The following is a 19602-nucleotide window of genomic DNA, read 5'->3' on the forward strand; positions in this document are numbered from 1 at the left end:
ACGTTTTTTAAATAAATCCACCGAACCTACAAAAATATGACGAATGATTTTAAAAGTAAATAGTGAAAACCTGTTTTTTTGTTGCATTTATGTTAATTTTAATTTTAAGATGTTTTTGTGCTGAAAATGAGGTTGTTTCATAAATTTTAGATTCTTTAGCTTCCTTTAAGTATTTTTGATTTCTTTGCTTCCCTCAAATATATTTTTACATTTTTTTCAATTAAACCCTAAGACTTTAAAAAACTATAATGAAAGATTCTAAAAGACGTCAGTGGAAACCTGTTTTTTTGTTGCTTTTATTTTATTTTTTAATTTTTAGTATGTTTTTGTACAGAAAAAGAGGTTTTGTCGTAACAAACTTTAATTCTCTTGGTTTCTTGAAGTTTTTTTTAACATTTTTTTAAATAAAGCCACAGTATCTACAAAAAAATAACAAAAGATTTTAAAAGATATCAGAGAAAACCCGTTTTTTTATTGCTTTAATCTTTTTTTCTAATTTTAAGTCTTTGTGCAGAAAAGGTGGTTTTGTTCTAAAAAACTTAGGTTCTTTTCCTTTCTTCAGGTTTAATTTAACGTTCTTTTAAATAATTCCACGGAACCTACAAATATTTAACGAACGATTTCAAAAGAAATTATTTTTTAAATTTCAGTAAGTTTTTATACAGAAAAAGGGGTTTTCTTTTCTTTACTCACCTTTAGTTTATTTAAAGCTTTTTTCGAATTTATAGAATGTACAATAATAAAACAAAAAGTTCAAAAACCGGTGACAGCCAGTTTATTATTTTTTTTTATCTTTTTTTTTAACTTTAGGTAAGTTTTTGTACAGAAAAAGAGATTTTGTCGTAAATAACTTTGGTTCCTTTGCTCTCCTTAAGTTTATTTTAATTTTTTAACGAATAATACCATAGTAATAACATATACGTAACAAAAGATCTGAAACAAATTTAGTAAAAACCTGTTTTTTTGTTAGATTTTTCTTTTAAATTATTTTTGAATAAGTTTTTGTACAGAAGAAGGGGTTTTATCGTGAAAAACATTGGTTCACTGTTTACCATACCTTAATTTTAAATTTTTCGAATAAAGCTACCGAACCTAAAAAATATAACCAAAGGTTTAATGTTTAGCTTCGGAGTTTATTTTTTTATTTCAAAACATCAACAATCAAATATGTCTGCTGTTTTATTAAATACTAGTTGTAACATTTTAAATTAATATTATTACCATTAAATAATTAAATTAAATATTAAATAATGAGTTAGTAAATTTAAGTGTAATAGTAATGATAAATAGTCAGTTACACATGTCAGTATATATGTAATCCTTTCAAAGGGTTAACAATATAATGGTTGGTGAAGATTATTAAATACAGTTAGAATATTTTGAGAAAATGCATTTTTTATCTGACGAATGTTGACCAAAACTAATATAAGTTTTATAATATAATCAAAAATATAAACATAATGTGTTGTGTACTAATTCTAATAATACTAATTCAATACTAACATTTTAATTTAATATTTTTTACAACTCATATTGAAGCAAAATACTAGAACAATGAAGAGGCGTTTAAAGAACTAGTTTTAACTAAAATTTAAAAACTTTTCAATTTGCGAGACAAAAAAGAGATTGTCTCGCAAATTAAAAGCTTTTAAATCTTTGAAAGACAAAAGATACACGATTAAAAAATTTTTTTGTGTGTTTTCCAATAAAAATGTAAGGTTATTTTATTTGAAATAAGCAAATGAAATTATATAATTGATCTATTATATGTTGAACAATATAAAAGTAGTTTTGCAATATTTTTATTGGTTCTCGTAACGGTTAAACCTTATGGTTCAGGATGTGATCCGCAGCTAAAATCCGGCGGTTTTCTTGAGAGTTTCTCTTATCGACTCTAGTTGAGTATGGTATTTCATTGTGACCCATACAGAAAACACAGCAGAATAACCCATTTAAACACCAGATAAAAACCACTCTAAAAAATTAGGCAGGATCCTGAAGGGCATCCCAAATAAGTCCCATTTAACGGCAAAAACAGTACCTGTATCATTGTTTGCTGGGTAATGTTATAGTAATCCTATATGAAGGCATAAAATTATTTTTATTATAAGTTCTGTGGCTTTATTTTAAAAACATGTTTATAAAAATTTTTAGAGGCAAGCAAAAGAATTGATGTTATTTACGACAAAACCCCTTTATTCGTACCATTATTTTAATAAAAATAAAAATGAAGATATAAGTAAAAAAAACAATTTCTTTTAAATAATTTTTTTATATTTCGGTATATTCAGTAGGTTTATTTTGAAAAATCTTAAAATAAATTTGAGAGAAGCTAAAGAATCTAAAATTTATGACACATCCTCTTTTTCCGCACAAAACTTTCCTAAAATTAAAATAAAAGCAACAAAAAAACAAGTCTTCACTGAATTCTTTCGAAATCTTTTCTTATAAATTTGTAGACTCCATGGATGTATTTTAAAAAAAGCTAAAAAAACTTGAGGGAAGTAAAGGAACCTATTATTTTTACGACAAAATCCCTATTTCTGTTCAAAAACATATTTAAAAAGATTAAATAAAACAAAAGCATAAAAAAACAGGTTTTCACTGAATATAATTGGAATCTTTCGTTATATTTTTGCAGATTCTGTATATTTATTCAAAAATAATTTAAATTATACTTAAGGTAATCAAAGGTTCTTTAGCTTTTTACGTCAACACCCCTTCATCTATACAAAAACATACTTAAAACTGAAAAATTAAATAAAAGCAACAAAAAGTCAAGTTTTTAATAAATTCTTTTTGAATCTTTCGTTATATTTTTGTAAATTCAGAAGATTTATTGTGAAAAAAATAAATAGACTTCAGGAAAGCAAAGGAACCAAAACTATTTACGACAAAACCCCTTCTTCTTTACAATAACTTACTAAAAATTAAACTTTTCAAACTTTAAACCGTTCGTTCATTAAGTTAGTGCAAAACGTAAAAAAACTGACAAATCAACAAAACAGAAACGTGCAGAAAGCGAGTGACGAGCTTATTAAAGAAGAGGAAGCGTTCTTTAAAAATAAGACTGAACTTTGGTTGATATATTTATTTTATAGTAAGATACAAGCATGGATTTTCTAAGATAATAAAAAATAAAACATAACCCATCTAAACAAAATTGTTACAACAACAACAAAAAATGTGGCATTAACCACGATACCTTTAGCCGCAAATCCAGACCAATCAGTATAGGAGACAACGTTTGGTTCTTATTACTGACTGATCTGGTTTTTACAATAATCTAAATTCGACACTTACATTTTATTTAAGTCCTTCGTCTAAGGATAAAAGTATAAGGAAGACGGAATTTTACTGTTAAATCAACAAGTTTCATCATTACCTAAAAAATTTAATTAAAAATATTTTGTAAAAAAACCATATAAAAGTTAATTTTATTTCCTTCCCAAACTTTTGAACGAGCGTTATAAGCTGAGCGAGCGTTATTTATCGCGCCTAGAAGGTTTAAAAATACCGTTAACGGGCGTGTTTTACGGGCGCGGCGCGATCATCACAAGCCCATCATATATATATATATATATATATATATATATATATATATATATATATATATATATATATATATATATATATATATATATATATATATATATATATATATATATATATATATATATATATATATATATATATATGTATATATATATATATATATGTATATATATATATATATGTATATATATATATATATATATATATACATATATATATATATATATATATATATGTATATATATTCTCGACGGCAATATATATATATATATATATATATATATATATATATATATATATATATGTATATATATATATATATGTATATATATATATATATATATATATATATATATATATATATATATATATATATATATATATATATATATATATATATATATATATATATGTATATATATTCTCGACGGCAATATATATATATATATATATATATATATATATATATATATATATATATGTATAGCGGTTCTCGACGACAAGACCTTAAGGTCTTGTCGTCGAGAACCGCTGCAAATTCGTTACAAATTTACGTGTTACATATTTTAAAATAAATAAAAAGAAAGTGTGTTTAACAATATTAGAAGAAAAACATAATTTAAATAAAAAATAGAAATTTTCAAATAAATTTCCTATTAAAAGTATAAAAGTATATTATCAATAGACAAAATGACTTTCTTAAGTTTCCTTTTTTAAGAGGTATAAGTCCATTCATGAGAAAAGTCAAAATGTTTCAAAACTATTTTATTCCAAAGAAAGGCTCCTCGGAAAGAAACAACACAAGATTTACCAAAATTTGTATGCGAAAATTGTAGTCGAATAGAATTATCATTTCGTAGATTGTGTTTTTTTTTTCTTTTATTGAGTATAGGTTATGAAAGGAAGAAGGGGAATCGTTGGTTTTACATTTATACATAAAACATAAAATATTATAAACGTTTAACTGATATATATTTAAAATAGTCATTTCAAGTAAGAGAGGCCTGGCATGAGTAAAACGGTCTTTAAAGTTTATAAGACGTGCAATGTGTTTCTGTTGACGATGAAGAGGTTCTAGTATACTTTTGTTCACACTACCCCAAGCAATGTTAACGTAGTTAATATGGCAGTGAATAAAGGAATAATATAATTGAGTTAAAGTATGTTTATTTAAGAAACTTCTTGATTTATATAATATTCCTATAGTTCTAGCAATTTTGTTATTTAGGTTGTTAACGTGGTGTTTCCATTTAAGGTTTTCATCAATATAAATGCCTAAAAATTTTGTAATTTTTGTTCGCTTTATTTCAATATTGTCAACAAAAATAAGTGGCGTAATACTTGGAATTAATTTTTTTTTTGAATTTAGGTAAAAAAGCATCCATTTAGTTTTTTCTATATTAATTGATAATTTGTTTGATTTGAACCAGTCAGAGATTTTAATAAGCTCAGTGTTCATATTTCTAAATAATGTTGTTAGATCATTGCTGGTTAAAAAAAGATTAGTGTCATCCGCAAACATAATTGTCATTAAGTTTGAGGCTTTGTAGAGATCATTGATGTATATCAGGAACAGCAATGGGCCTAGTATTGAGCCTTGTGGCACTCCACAAGTTATATTTAATAAATTTGATGATAATGATGAGTCTATTTGAATAAACTGTTTACGATTAGTTAAATAGTTCTTTAGTAATAATAAAGTATTTCGAGTGATTCTATAATGTTCTAGTTTGTTATAAAGAATTTCATGATCTATAGTATCGAAAGCTTAAGCCTAATGTGTATTGCGATGTTTCAAATGAATCACCAATATTTCTTGTTAGTTGAAGTATTGCATGTTCTGCAGAATTATTCTTTTTTAAATCCATATAGGTTATTATATAATGTTTTGTTTTCTGATAAGTGGTTAAAAATTTTATTATATAATATCCTTTCTAGAATTTTTGCAAAAACTGGGAGAACTGATAATTTAGGTGATTTTAAACTTTTTTTTGTTTTATTAATTTTACATTTTGGGAAGTTTACATCATAAACTTCATAAAAAACTTTAAAAAATGCATTATACATATTATTTGCCTCTGACAAATTACTTACTGAATTCCAGTTTATTAAGGATAATTGTTCCTTAAATGATAAAATATTTTTATCATTAATAAAGCGTTTGATAATGACCTGTTTTTCATGTAATATCGAATCTGTATTAATATTTATAGATAAATATATATATATATTTATATATATATATATATATATATATATATATATATATATATATATATATATATATATATATATATATATATATATATACAGGGCCGGCGCAAGCATTTTTTGGACTTTGAGATAGCTAAGTTCCAGACATGGATCAAACTCCAAACATTTATATGTTTATACTTATGTCAAATAAAAATGCTTTGCAAAAAATTGCGATAATTGGAGCTTGGGAACAAAAAAGCCACAATTTTTTTGCCTAGTCTGCCTCAAACCTGGGAGCAACAACTTGATGAAATATTTTTTCCACTTTTTTCAACTAGACTTATATTCATCGATAAATTTAAAGTTTTATAGTAAAATAGTTTACCATTCAAAAATTATGACCATAGAAAGTTTAAACCCTCCTCATTTAAGGGGGTTGCAAGTTTTATATGTTCATAATTTCTGAACGCTAAGAGATAATACTATGAAACTTAAAATTTATTGATAAATATAAGTTTAGTTAAAAATAGTACAAAAAATATTTCATCAACTTGTTGCTCTCACGTTTGGGGCAGGCTAGGCAAAAAATTTTGGGCTTTTTTGTTCCCAGGCTCCAATCATCGTAATTTTTTGCAAAGCATTCCTATTTGACATAATTATACACATATAAATGCTTGGAGTTTGCTCCATGTCTGGAAGTTAGCTATCTCAAAGACCAAAAAATATATATATATATATATATATATATATATATATATATATATATATATATATATATATATATATATATATATATATATATGTATATACAGTATCGGACAAAACGAGTGCAACCAAATAATGCTAATTTAGTTTCTTTATATAAAAGTGCTGCATTTTTTCAATTTAGAGAAATAACTGTGTAACTGTTTAGAGACAAAGTTCTTCAAGTTTTATTCATCACAAAGTTCATTATTTGTGCACGAAAATTAATAAATTAATTAAAAGTATAAAAAAAAGTTGATTTCCTTCTGGACAAAACAAGTGCAACTCTACAAAATGTTGGCCAAGCTGTATTTCGCTATCAATATATCGTGACGAATCCTTTGTTGTCGATCACAGCCTTGCATCTTCGGGGCATAGATTGGATCAGGTGATCAATGAAACTTTGTGGAATCGCTGCCCAGGCCTTTTGGATTTGTTCAAACTGTTGATCCTTATTACGAACACCTTCACGATTAATTCTGCGGTTGACGATCTCACATCGGTTCTCGATAGGGTTGAGAGTCGGAGATTGAGGCGGCCAATCCATCACCGATAGGTGGTTGTCTTAAAACTACTGCTTGACTACTTTTGCAGTGTATTTCAGATCGTTGTCTTGCTGAAAAACCCATTTTACTGGCATATTCCATTCAGCATGAGGTAACATAACATCTTTCAGGATATTTTAATACATGAAACGGTCAATTATTCCGTCGTTTCAATGTATTGGGCGTAGACCGTTAGCAGAAAAACACACCCAGATCATTACATTGCCTCCACCATGCTTCACGGTCTTATGGCAGTAACGTAAATCGAGGCGTTTTCCGGCAGGTCGACGTACACGGCAAATGCCATCGCTCTCAATGATGTTGAACTTCGATTCATCACTGAACAGGACAGTTCGCCTTTTCTGCACATTCCAGTCAATATGAGATGTAGCAAACAGAAGACTTTTCCTTTGGTTTTTTAGTGAAATCAGCGGATTTTTTGCAGGGCGTCGAGAAAACAATCCGGCTTCAACAGCACGTCGTCTGTTTGTTCGGTCCGATACCGGCAGCTCTAATTGCTTTTGTATCTCGACTGATGATATCCAGGGATCCTTCTTGACGGATCTGACGATCATAGAATCCTCTCTAGAAGTGGTGGAACGCGGTATTCCACCTTTGTTATCTGCTGCCAACTTCCCCGTAGAACCATATTTGGAACATAGTCTTGATACGGTCCATTTTTTCACGCGATATTTATCACAAATACTTTTTTGTGACATTCCACTTACGTAATCGCCGATAATTTACTTTCCTAGTTCCAATACAAGACTGTCGGGAGCCATTTTTGCACTTGAAGTCATAAAAATAATAAAAATAAATAGTTACGCTTCTGAAGGCTTACCATGTTACATTTACCTTGTGATGATACAATAATGCTCTGTGGAACACAACGTCTTGGTTGGATGTGGACTGTATTGATGTAATGAAACACTCGTTGTATTTCACTTCTTGTATTGATTCTTCGATAAAACACTTTGATAAAACTCACTTCGATAAACTGTCTTGATAATACTGACTGATTGACTTCCACATACTTACTAAATTACATGTCGATTTACATGTCTCTTATATAGTAAAATGAACCAGTAAGAACCTGTTTTAGAAGATTCTAGATGCTTCTTTTCGATGCTTCTGGAAGCTTCTGGATGCGTCTGGATGCTTCTGAATGTTTCTGGATATTTCTGGATGCTACTGGATGCTTCCAGATGCTTCTTCTGGAAACTTCTGGAAGCTTCTGCATGCTTCTGGAAACTTCTGGAAACTTTTGGATACTTCCTTTAATTATTAAAAAACTTCCGTGACGTTGACACGGACCAGACTTAAGAAAATGAAACAACTCTTGAACTGTTTGCTGTGGTAGTATAGTTCGTTTCGTTTTTAAGACATGTAAAATTATGTAAAATTAACACTTTTTAGCATTGCTCGATGTTGGTTGCAAATGTTTTGTCCAATACTGTATATATATATATATATATATATATATATATATATATATATATATATATATATATATATATATATACATAAATATACACCTTTTTATATTTGATTAGTATAAAATGCAGTTTTTTTATTTATTACAGGTGTTACTGAAGTTGCACTCTTAAAATGGGTTACAATATGGGATTTCGATTCAACATGCATGAATACGAACATTCGAATGCTTAATCCACATTGCTTACAAATTGCCAGTCAAGAAATGGTCATCAAGATTACCAGTTGACAAGCATTAAATTGAAATGCAAAAGAAAAAAATTCAACTTGTTATCAAGAGAAGATGGAACTGATTGTCGATAAGCCTAAGCTGGCGGCTCAGTTTTACGCGGAATGCTATCAATGGTACTATATGCCGAAGAGCATTTACAAAATGCTAATTCATGCTTCCAGTATTGTTGGTTACATGACATTGCCAATTGGGCTCTTAAGTAAACAAACTATTGAGGCCGGAATAAAGATTGTAAAAAGTATCGTCGATATTTTACATAAAGTGTGACCGTATCAAATGTAATAAAGATTTATTTAAGCGATAATTTTTTTCTAGTTATCCAGTCATTTCTTCACTTAGAACAATAGTTAGTACTGAGAAGAAGGTTTGTCAGAAGGTGTTCTGCAACTGTTAAAAAACCGTGTTTAGTTGTACTTGTCATGGATTTTTACAGGCCAAATTTTGGTTTCTTGCATTGATTATTATTAAAATTCAAATTTATACATTGTAAATCAAAATTGTTAATATTCTATAATTATGATAAGTTAAAAACTTCCCACATTTATTTAATGCACCAGAGCAATCCTTTTTTTTTTTTTAATTTGCAGTAAATAAGTCAAGAATTTGTATAAAATTGACTATCACTATAAAAAACTTGTTGGTATGCATAATAAGGTATTCATATCAACCATAGTTAACATCATTATATAAAATGCATTGGTATTAAAATGCATTGCATTGTACTCTAACCAAATTTAAAATATAAGACCTAAAGTAGATTAATACTACACCAAAATAAGTATCCATAGCAACCAAATAAAAAATAATACCTTCATAAGAAGAGCAGACTTTGCTCTGGTGCTCGTGGCAAACTTAGTATGTATAGCACACATAACAAGTCTGCAACTACGAAAAGTAGTTCGTTGCTAAGCAAAAATTAGGTAACCATAGCAACCAAGCAAAAAATAACAACCTAATAATAGGCGCAGAACTTACACTGGTGCTCATGCCAAATTTAGTGTATATAGTACGCATAACATACCTGCAACTACAAAAAGTAGGTTATTGCTATGCAAAAGTTAGGCATCCATAGCAACTAAATAAAAAATAACGCCTTTATAAGAAGCTCAAACCATATATATGTACTCATGCCAAAAATAGTGAATGTTGCACTAATATTAAATTAGTTATTGATTTTGTCTCAAAATTAGCCATTCTGACCCACTGTGCGCATAAGTGCGAATTCGCCGAATAAATTTGCCAACATTGGCATAAGTGCAAAAATGCCAATTTGCACTTATACCAATCTTTGCTCTTATGCCAATATTTTATTCGGCGCACTTATGCCAATTCGTACTTGTGCTTGTTCCAATTTTTGGAACTGCTTTGCACTTATTCCAGTTCGCACTTATAACCAGTTCGCGCTTATTCATCCTTCCGCTTTTATACAATTTAGTCCAATTAAGTCAAAATAACAGATCTCCACATTACATTATTGTTGGATATTGAGAATTACTTTACTTTTCTTTTTAAAATTACTATTATTTTAACTATTTACTCTTTTTGGCTTAGTAACTAATATTTACTGCACGTATTTAAAATATGTGCAGTAGTACTGCCACAGTGTATCTGCCAGATCAGGGAAATCAGAAAAAACAGGAAAAAGTCAGGGAATTTATATATCTGCATAAAAATCAGGGAATAATTAGGGAAATTAAGTTAAATTTGGAAAAAATCAATAAGAAATCAGGAAAATGCCTCTAACTTAAGTAGAATGTATATTATACACGTAATAAAAATTTTGCTCAGCAGAAAGTTTTCTCTTGATACTTTAGGTGTGGGTTGTATTAAGTTTACATTTTGCAATTGAAGATCATTTTTCTTCAAAATAACCTAAGTCTATCATTTCTGAAGTTATAATTGGCTAACTTTAAATTAAATTAGGAAAAACAGGTAGTGGATCAGGGAAAAATCAGGGAAATCCAGCTTAAAATATTGGCAGACACCCTGTGCCAGTACCCTTCTCACTATATAATGATACCAATTTACCAAGTATACCAATAACTCGTTTTTTAGAATAAATAAATATACCAATATACCAAAATATACTAATTACTCATTTTTGAGAAAAAAGTGGAGACATTTTTTTTGGCTTTTTTTGTTGCTGTTGTTGTTGATTTATCTTTTTTTGTTTTTAAGTATTTTTTATTGGTTTTTAAAGATTTTGTTTTGTCAATAAATGGACTCAAATAAATTTATAAAATTAAATTGATTTATAAAAAGTACTAAATTTTAAATTTGAAGATTATTAAAGAGATGAAGTTTACGTTCAAGTTATTCCATATGGCTTTACAAACAACAACAAATAGTGTTGCCAAATCACAAAAAACAGCAATGAAGCAAGTATCACAAAAAATTGTAAGCTTGTTAGTACATTGCAATTGATGATATTCTTATAAATGCATACTAATGCTTTAGTATATTTATATATTAATTTTAATTGAAGCATTCAACTGTTCACATACTGCAACATAAGACAACAATATCTACAAAAAGATATTGCAATCTATTCCATCTATGCTGTAGTATGTGAACTGTAAATGGACTTAATTTGATCTTCTTTCAATCTTTTTAATACTTGCCAGACAAAAAATATAAAGGAGATAAAAATATAGATAGTTGTAACATTATTTCGAAAACTATATTACCTGTAAGTTCATTTTTTTTGCAGGAAAATAAATAGATCTTAGGTATGTATTAGCCAAACATTATTAGATATAATGTAAAACTTATTTATTATTAAATAAAATGTTGTTACTTACCCTACTGTTTAAATTGCAACAGAATACTTTCAAGAAAAAACTTGTTGGGTACTATGAAAATTTATTAGTTAGTTTGTAATTATTATAGTTTCACATAAATTTAAGAAAAGTAAAATCCAGAAAATATAGACAGTATAGTATATGTATATATAGAAAATATATGTATATGTATATATACAAATAAAGTATATCCTAAAGTAGTTTCATTAAACTACAATTTGTTGCATGTTTACTGAGTTTATGAATATAATAATTTGTTTACTGAGTTTTTAATTACTTAACATTACATTATAAACACTTTAGAACAAAGAGATTACAGACTTGGACTGGGATCAGGTGATTACAGGAAAATGTTTTCTTTTAATACATGAACAAAAGATAATTATTTAAAAAAGATATCATTTAATAAATAAGCTCTTAATGTATTTTTTAAATAACTCTTCTTTTACTCAAATAAACAATAAATTAGTTTAAATATATGCCAGAAATTTTGCAAAATTTAGGTTCTGTTTTTTGGAAAGCGCAATGGTTTTTGTATAAAAGAAAAATTTATACAAAAATTAAAAAAACAAATAAACAAGTGTTTAACAGCACTTTATAAAAAACAAGCAAAAATCAAAAAACTCTTGACACACTTTTCTTGTAATAAACCTTCACTTATAAAAGAAAACAAGCATAAAAAAGCCAAAACAACCATATTTTTTATGTTATTTAATTCCTATGATGACCTGGGTACAATTCTAATATTGTATTTGATCGAACTTTATCTGAGATTGAAGTTGATATATTTCTACCAATAGTACATTAGATTAACTTCCTTAGATTCTGCTAAACTTTAATGCACATTCAAATACATTTTTTGCTTCATATGGTGATAATTAATCATATATAGCAAATTAAATAACCATTTATTCATTTATATTATAAATATATAATATTGTTATTTGTAATTTTTTTACTTTATAATGCATTTTTGGACTTTGACTAAAAGAGAAAGAGCATCATAAGAACCAACCTAAATACGACAAAAGTATACCATAAGGAACAAATAAGAAGGCTTTTAGCGATAGAGAATGGAATCAGCAGTAAGAAAATGGTGATCACAATAAAATGATGCAACCTTAGCAGATGCTAGTATAGAATATATAATGTTTATATAAAAGGTCAATAGTAAATGGTAATCCAAGAGAATGTAATGAAGAGGACTCAATGAGACAGACTCGAACAGAAATGGCATGCGATCAAGCACTGTTGCTGACCACGCAAATGATTTTATTTTTTGACAACTTGACCACGATTGTTTATACATTTTGATGATTAAAACATTTCAGAAATGCTCTGAATGTAGAAACCCTAAACTAAACTTAAACTAGGACAAAAGTTAGAAAAAGAATTCCCAACAAAAAAGAAATTATATAAGCACTAAAATAAAAAATAAAAATTTAAGCTTGAAGGAAAGACTTTTTATTACGCTTTTAATTAGGTATGAAATACATGTTGTTAAAACTTAACTTTTTAAACGTTTTATTAAAGTTACGCAAAATATTTTTAAATTAAATAACAAATTGCTACTAATGATTTTTTAATAAATGAACAAATTTTATTAAATTTATAAAAAAGTGATATCATATATGATATTTTTCAATTGTATAAACAATTATTTTTTCAAAAAAGTTGCAACAAAAAAAAAATTCTTTCAACAAATAATGGTTTAAAAAATTTCTAGGAAGACATGGAAAAATAGTTTCAAACATTTAAATTTATCATAAAAAATACATGCCTACATAAAAACAACTTATATATAACATTTTTTATTAATTTACACATGCGTTTATATAATCAATCATTATAATTAATTTTATGGTTTTATTTAAAGCCCTCGGTTAAAATAAAACCTTTAGAAAAGATCAACAATTAAAAGATATTTAAGACTTAACATTTTTTTATTGTAAATTGTTCAAGTGTCTGGTGAGAACCCTCTGTCCTGTCCAAGCCTGGTGAGAACCCTCTGACCTGTCCAAGCCTGGTGAGAGGGTTGCCATTTCTTATTCTAGGAATGTCGACAATATCAAGATAATTGTTTGCAGTAACTAACTGAGTTTTGTTTGAGTTGAAATTTACAAGCCACTGTGAGTCCTAATCTTTTACAGAAGTGAGATCAGATTTAAAATCGTCTGTTCTAACCAATCAAAAAGAGAAAACTTTTTGTCAAGACAGAAGTATAAAGTTGAGTCATCAGCAGAAAGAGCTATTTTAGATATAAAGTTATCAGGAAGATCATTAATGTAGATAAGAAACAAGACAGGACCTTGAGGTACCCCAGAAGTTACTAGTAATAAAGAACTAGTAATTGTGTTAGTCTTAGATAAAGGGTTTAGAAAAAAACCACTTGATAATTTCAAAAACTTTCTGAGACACACCATATGAAGCAAGCTTATGGAGAAGACCAGCATGCCAAACTTTGTCAAAAGCTTCATATATGTATATATATATATATATATATATATATATATATATATATATATATATATATATATATATATATATATATATATATATATATATATATTAGTGATGTGTCATCAGCAAAGGCCAAATAAGGCTAATTATAGAGTTTAATTAGAGTATATAAAGGTAATATCTTAATATTAGGTATGCAACTTGCATATATAAGGTGTGCCTATGCACCTATTTAGTTTAACTTAATAGTCAATACCAATGCATCGGCCAATGCTGATTATTCAACCAATGCCATCGACCAATTAATCGGCCTATGGTTTAGCTGATTAATTGGTTGCTGGTTACCAATAGCATAGGCTAGTAGGTTGAATCACCTCTGATGAATAGGAGCATGTTAAATATGTAATTTAAATCCTTAATATTATTATAATACCCTTAAATAAATACATTAAACCTATTATTAGCCACAATCGCCATTAGCCGATGGCACATCACTAATATATATATATATATATATATATATATATATATATATATATATATATATATATATATATATATATATATATATATATATATATATATATATATATATATATATATATATATATACAGGCCTTGCTTTAAGCAAGAAGAAGTGGCTTAGCTCATTAGCTCTTCATGATTTTGAAGTCATAAAATTATCTTTATCTATAAATTATTTTATTTATTATTTAAGGACATTAACTTTTTTAAAGTACCACAATAAAATATTTTACTAATTAAGAAAAACAATTTTTGTAAATGTACATATTGTGGAATGTCTATTTTGTTTCAATTTTTTTTAATTTTATTATTTTATTACTTTTTTTATTATCATTTAGCATAAATTATTTTTTTTCTTTTCTCGGCATTTGTATAAATAAATTAAAAAGTTTTTTTTTTCACATTATTTCTTAAAATTGCTGCTTCACAAATTTTAAATTTTCACAAGTTTTTTACTTTTAAGAAGTTGTTAACAAACAAAAAATATTACTTATTACAAAGAAAAAAATTCAATTACTTTAACAGCGTTTTTTGTTTTTGTTTTCTTTGTGAAAAGCAAAGATTTAAGTTTCCAAGTACCATTTATTAAAAAATATATACCGTTCCACCTAATGAATATTTTTGATACAGTGCTTTAAGTTATAACAAAGAATTTAATTTTTTTGTAAAAAATAAAAAAAGGCGAAGAAAAACAGAGGAAAAAAAAAACTAATTTTTTTAAATTTAAATAACTTTAGTAATCAAAATCCTTTCTTAATTATAATGAAATTTCTGTATTTGCTTTTTTGATATTGCACAATCTGTTAATTATATAAAGCTAATGTAATTATTATAAAATATTATTTTTCTAAGCTATTATTTTTTGCATAATAAAACTTATAAGTATAAATGAAGATATTTCTTATAAGTATAAATGAAGATATTTCATATAAGTATAAATGAAGATACTTCTTATAAGTATAAATGAAGATATTTCTTATAGGTATAAATGAAGATATTTCTTATAAGTATAAATGAAGATATTTCTTATAAGTATAAATGAAGATATTTCTTATAAGTATAAATAAAGATATTTCTTATAAGTATAAATGAAGATATTTCTTATAAGTATAAATGAAGATCAGGGCCGTACCGAGCCAATTTTGCGCTTCGGGCAAGAAAAGAAAATTGCGCCCCCTCTTCCCCTCCCTTTCCCTCCCCCTCCTTAAAAAAAAAAAAAGAAGAAAAATAAACAATAAAAATGATTTATTGATCACAAAATTTATCACATCAAGTTATAAGTAAAATTTGTCATTAAGGTTGCACAAACTTTAGTTCAATGCCACTTTTCTGGCTTTTCTTGAGGCAAATTCACTAATGACATCATCAAAATCAATATTGTTTGCCACTTCATTTTCAATTGAAATTATAGTCAAACTAGACAAACGTTCTTGGCCAATTGTTGACCTCATATAGTGTTTTATGAGCTTAAGTTTACTGAAACTCCTCTCACACGTAGCAACTGTGACTGGTATGGCGAGGAAGATGCGAATAGCAATTGTTGTGTTGGGATAAGCATCGGTTAAAGAATATTTATGAATGAGCTGCAAAATGTCGATCGGGCTAGATTTTTCAAAGTTGTCCATCATTGCGGCAGCTCGATATTTAAAGCTTGCCATTTCTGACTGGAAATCGGAAGAATCTAAATCTGCCTTGTCAACTTGAGATAAATTTGCAGCTTTTTTCTTGAGTTCATCCACTGAACTTTTAGAGAGTGAATGCCCACTGAGGTAGCCAAAGGCAGAGGATACAGCAGACATCAGCCTCAAACCGCCACTCTATTTGTGTAATAATGCTGTCAAACACAAGGTTGCAATGAGATCCGAATTCTGTTTCTGCTATGAGAAGGTGAGAGTCATCTTTAGCTTCATAAAGTGCTATTCGCTTCACTTTGCGCTTCCTCTTAATTGGAAAGCCATCATCAATTCCGCTCTGGTTAGCTTTTTCTGTGGCATCTTTGATAATATTGTCCACCCCAACATCTCAAAAATTCTGAATGAAAGCCTTCAACCATTTCATTTTTTTTTACGGCAATGTCAATTGAAATGGTTTTTGACTGAAGCAGTTTGTTTTCCCAGTCAATTAGAGAAAGAATTTGACACCAGAAATCCAACAAACACAAAAAACTGAAATCAATATGAATGAGAAGTTCTTTTGCACTGCTGTGACAGCATTTGTCATGGGATTGTGGATAATGGATTCCAAAACTTGAAGAACATCTTTGATTTGTCTGTGCAATGGTGTAATTGCTTCTTTTTTGGTAGACCATCTTGTGTCACTATTTCCCTTTAATGAGATTATCAATGTTTTCATCAGTTTTTCCCATCTTGACGTGAAGCTTGAAAAATTGTTAAAGATAGCTTGAACCTTTCCAAAAAACGTAATCATGAGTGGGGAAACCTCAGCAGCATGAACACCAACAAGATTTAAAGTGTGAGCTGCGCATGGAACAAATCTTGCTGACTCATTAAGAGAATGGGTGTGAGCTTTGATGCCATTGTATTTTCCAGACATATTGGCTCCATTGTCATAGCCTTGGCCCCGGCAATCAGAAATGCTTAGACCATCCTTCTCCAATTTTTCACTCATCTCTGTTGCAAGACCTTTTCCGGTTTTTTGGTGAGATTCAATGAAGTCCACAAAGCTTTCCTTAATTGTGCAGGTTTCATCACTGATGCGGACATACCTGATGATCTGAGTCATCTGCTCTTTGTGGGAGGTATCTGGAGTGCAGTCAAACAGAACCGATTAGTATTTAGCTTCTTTGATGTTTGACAAAATTTCTTTCCTGACTTTCTGCCCAAGTAACTCAATCAGCTCATTTTGAATTCAAGGAGAAAAGTAGGATGTTGTTGTTTTTTTGGCTTTAACGGACGCAATGTGTTCAGCCACTAAAGGATAATAATGGCTAATCAACTCAATTAAGCTCAGAAAAATGCCACTCTTTTGTTGACCAATGTCTTCTGTTGTTCCCCGAAGGGCAAGATTGTTCTTGGCACAGAACAAAATTGCATCAACAATCACTTTTAAGATATCTCTCCGCTTTTTCATCTCTCCACTAATAACTCTCTACAGATCAGAATTCAGGGTCTTTCCTTCCTTGAGGTTTTTTTCAAGATTTTCCGATCAGAATAGCATCTTTGATGTTCATTGTTGTTTTTATGCTCAGGAATTCTTGGGTTTAGTTTTTTCCAATCACAAAACCCTTTAGAATTTTCTGAGAAAATGTTGGTTTTTGTTGTTAAAAATAACAAACAGCAAAAACAAAATAAAGAATCTTTTTTATTGCTGTACTGCAGCCAAGTGCGAACAAATTTTTTACCATTGGGATGAATTTTTTCATACCATTTTGAGCTGAAGTGTCGCATTCTGTTGTCAAAATCACGCAGCGTGTTTGGGAAAAATTCTCTTCCGTCTTGCTCTGGCCTATGCTCAATCAAAAAGCATCTTGTTTTGTCCGTTATTTTAGGCCATGTTGCTGGATCCCTATGTTGAAAATTTTCTTCCGAGGCCACTGGAATTTCTGAGATTTCTGAATGAAGTTCATCCTCGTCCATTTCAGCTGGGCCTGAAAGCTAGGCATTTTCATCTTCCCTGGTTGGTTCTGAATCAGTTGTGCAAAATTCTTCTTGACTTTGGCTGATGAAAATCTCCTCTTCAATTAATTCCAAATGAACTCAATTAAAGTCAATTATAGGATCTGTTGAATTGTCATTAATTTCAATACAAATATCCTCTGAAATAGTTTGTTTCTCCACTGAGTTTGTTACCAACCACTTTTTGAAACAGTTTTGTAGTTTCTTGTCATTTTCTTGGCGCTGTTTTCTTTTCTTCTTAAATTCAGCACCAGATAACTTTTGGGTTCGACTCATAATAGAATTATAATGCTCAAAAGTTATCAAAGGTATATTAGTGTTATAGGGCGCTTTTTTATTTAGTATATGAGCTTTAATATTTAAGAGTTTGTGTCAAGAGGCGGAATTTTAATTAATTTTCTTATCAACAGCAGCGACGCCGTAAAAATTAGTTTCATAAACTGATTATTGTTTTTTTGATTTATTAAAGTTTGCGCCCTCCCAATTTTGGCGCCGCGGCCCGGCCGGCCCCGCCCTTGGTACGGCTCTGATGAAGATATTTTTTATAAGTATAAATGAAGATATTTCTTATAAGTATAAATGAAGATATTTCAAGAGCTTCAAGCATAAATTTATGCAAAAAAGTTAGAGTTATATCAATAAAAGTATTTCTTATTTTTTAATTATAAAGAAATAAACTCTTTATAAGATGTCGTTTAAAGTTTATAATAGTGTTTTTTAATTTTTTTGATAAAATCAATTATTATAACAAAACAAACAAATAAAATTTAAAATATATAAAAAGTGGTGCTAATATAAAATAAAATTTAAGGTGCACTATTTTTTAGCTAATAATTTTATTTTTTTTCCAAATTGGTTAATTATTTTTGTTATTGTTTGTTAAGAAAAATTGTCTAAATAAATGTTCTTGCTCATCCAAGTTAATAAATAAAAAATTTTTTATTATGTTTATTTTATAATTTCTTTTTTTACGTCCTTATAACATTTTAATCAGTTTTACTGAACATTTTTTTGATCTAACCTTAGGTTAATAAAAATAAAATTTTCTTTGTGTTATAAATTATATAATTAGAAAAATAATGCAGATAAAAAAATAAATTACGTATAAATAAATTACGTATCATCAGATGAAGGTGGTCTGGGAAATTCAGTAAATAATAATAATTTAAATTTTCCTTGAAATTAATTTCAGTATAGGGCTTTTTTTAATAAGGGCCTTCTAGCGACATATATTTTTTTGATAAATATAACAAACAAACATCTAAGACTAAATTACTATATATATGCAAATGTTTAAAGAAATAAATAATCTTGATAGATAACATTTTTTTGAGTATTTGAAGTCTGGTATTAAATTGGCATGGTATTATATATTATTGATATACTATCAAGGGCTATTATAGACCCTTTTTCAG

At 28.2% G+C, this 19602-nt stretch overlaps 1 protein-coding gene across 2 annotated transcripts in view; it reads left to right on the top strand.

Annotated features, from left to right (window-relative positions):
- Nucleotides 1–10963: 10963 nt before the first annotated feature.
- Nucleotides 10964–19602, top strand: part of LOC100205532 (uncharacterized) — a 109028-nt gene continuing 100389 nt past the window's right edge. Inside the window, exon 1 of one of the 2 annotated variants that reach the window (XM_065805236.1) lies at nucleotides 10964–11163. In XM_065805236.1, the coding sequence (XP_065661308.1) occupies nucleotides 11062–11163 (102 nt within the window). In that variant the 5' untranslated portion in view covers nucleotides 10964–11061. The remainder of the gene's footprint in view (nucleotides 11164–19602) is intronic. The other variant, XM_065805237.1, reaches the window with a different exon arrangement.

This window comes from Hydra vulgaris, chromosome 09, assembly GCF_038396675.1.
Source record: "Hydra vulgaris chromosome 09, alternate assembly HydraT2T_AEP".
NCBI lineage: Eukaryota > Metazoa > Cnidaria > Hydrozoa > Anthoathecata > Hydridae > Hydra > Hydra vulgaris.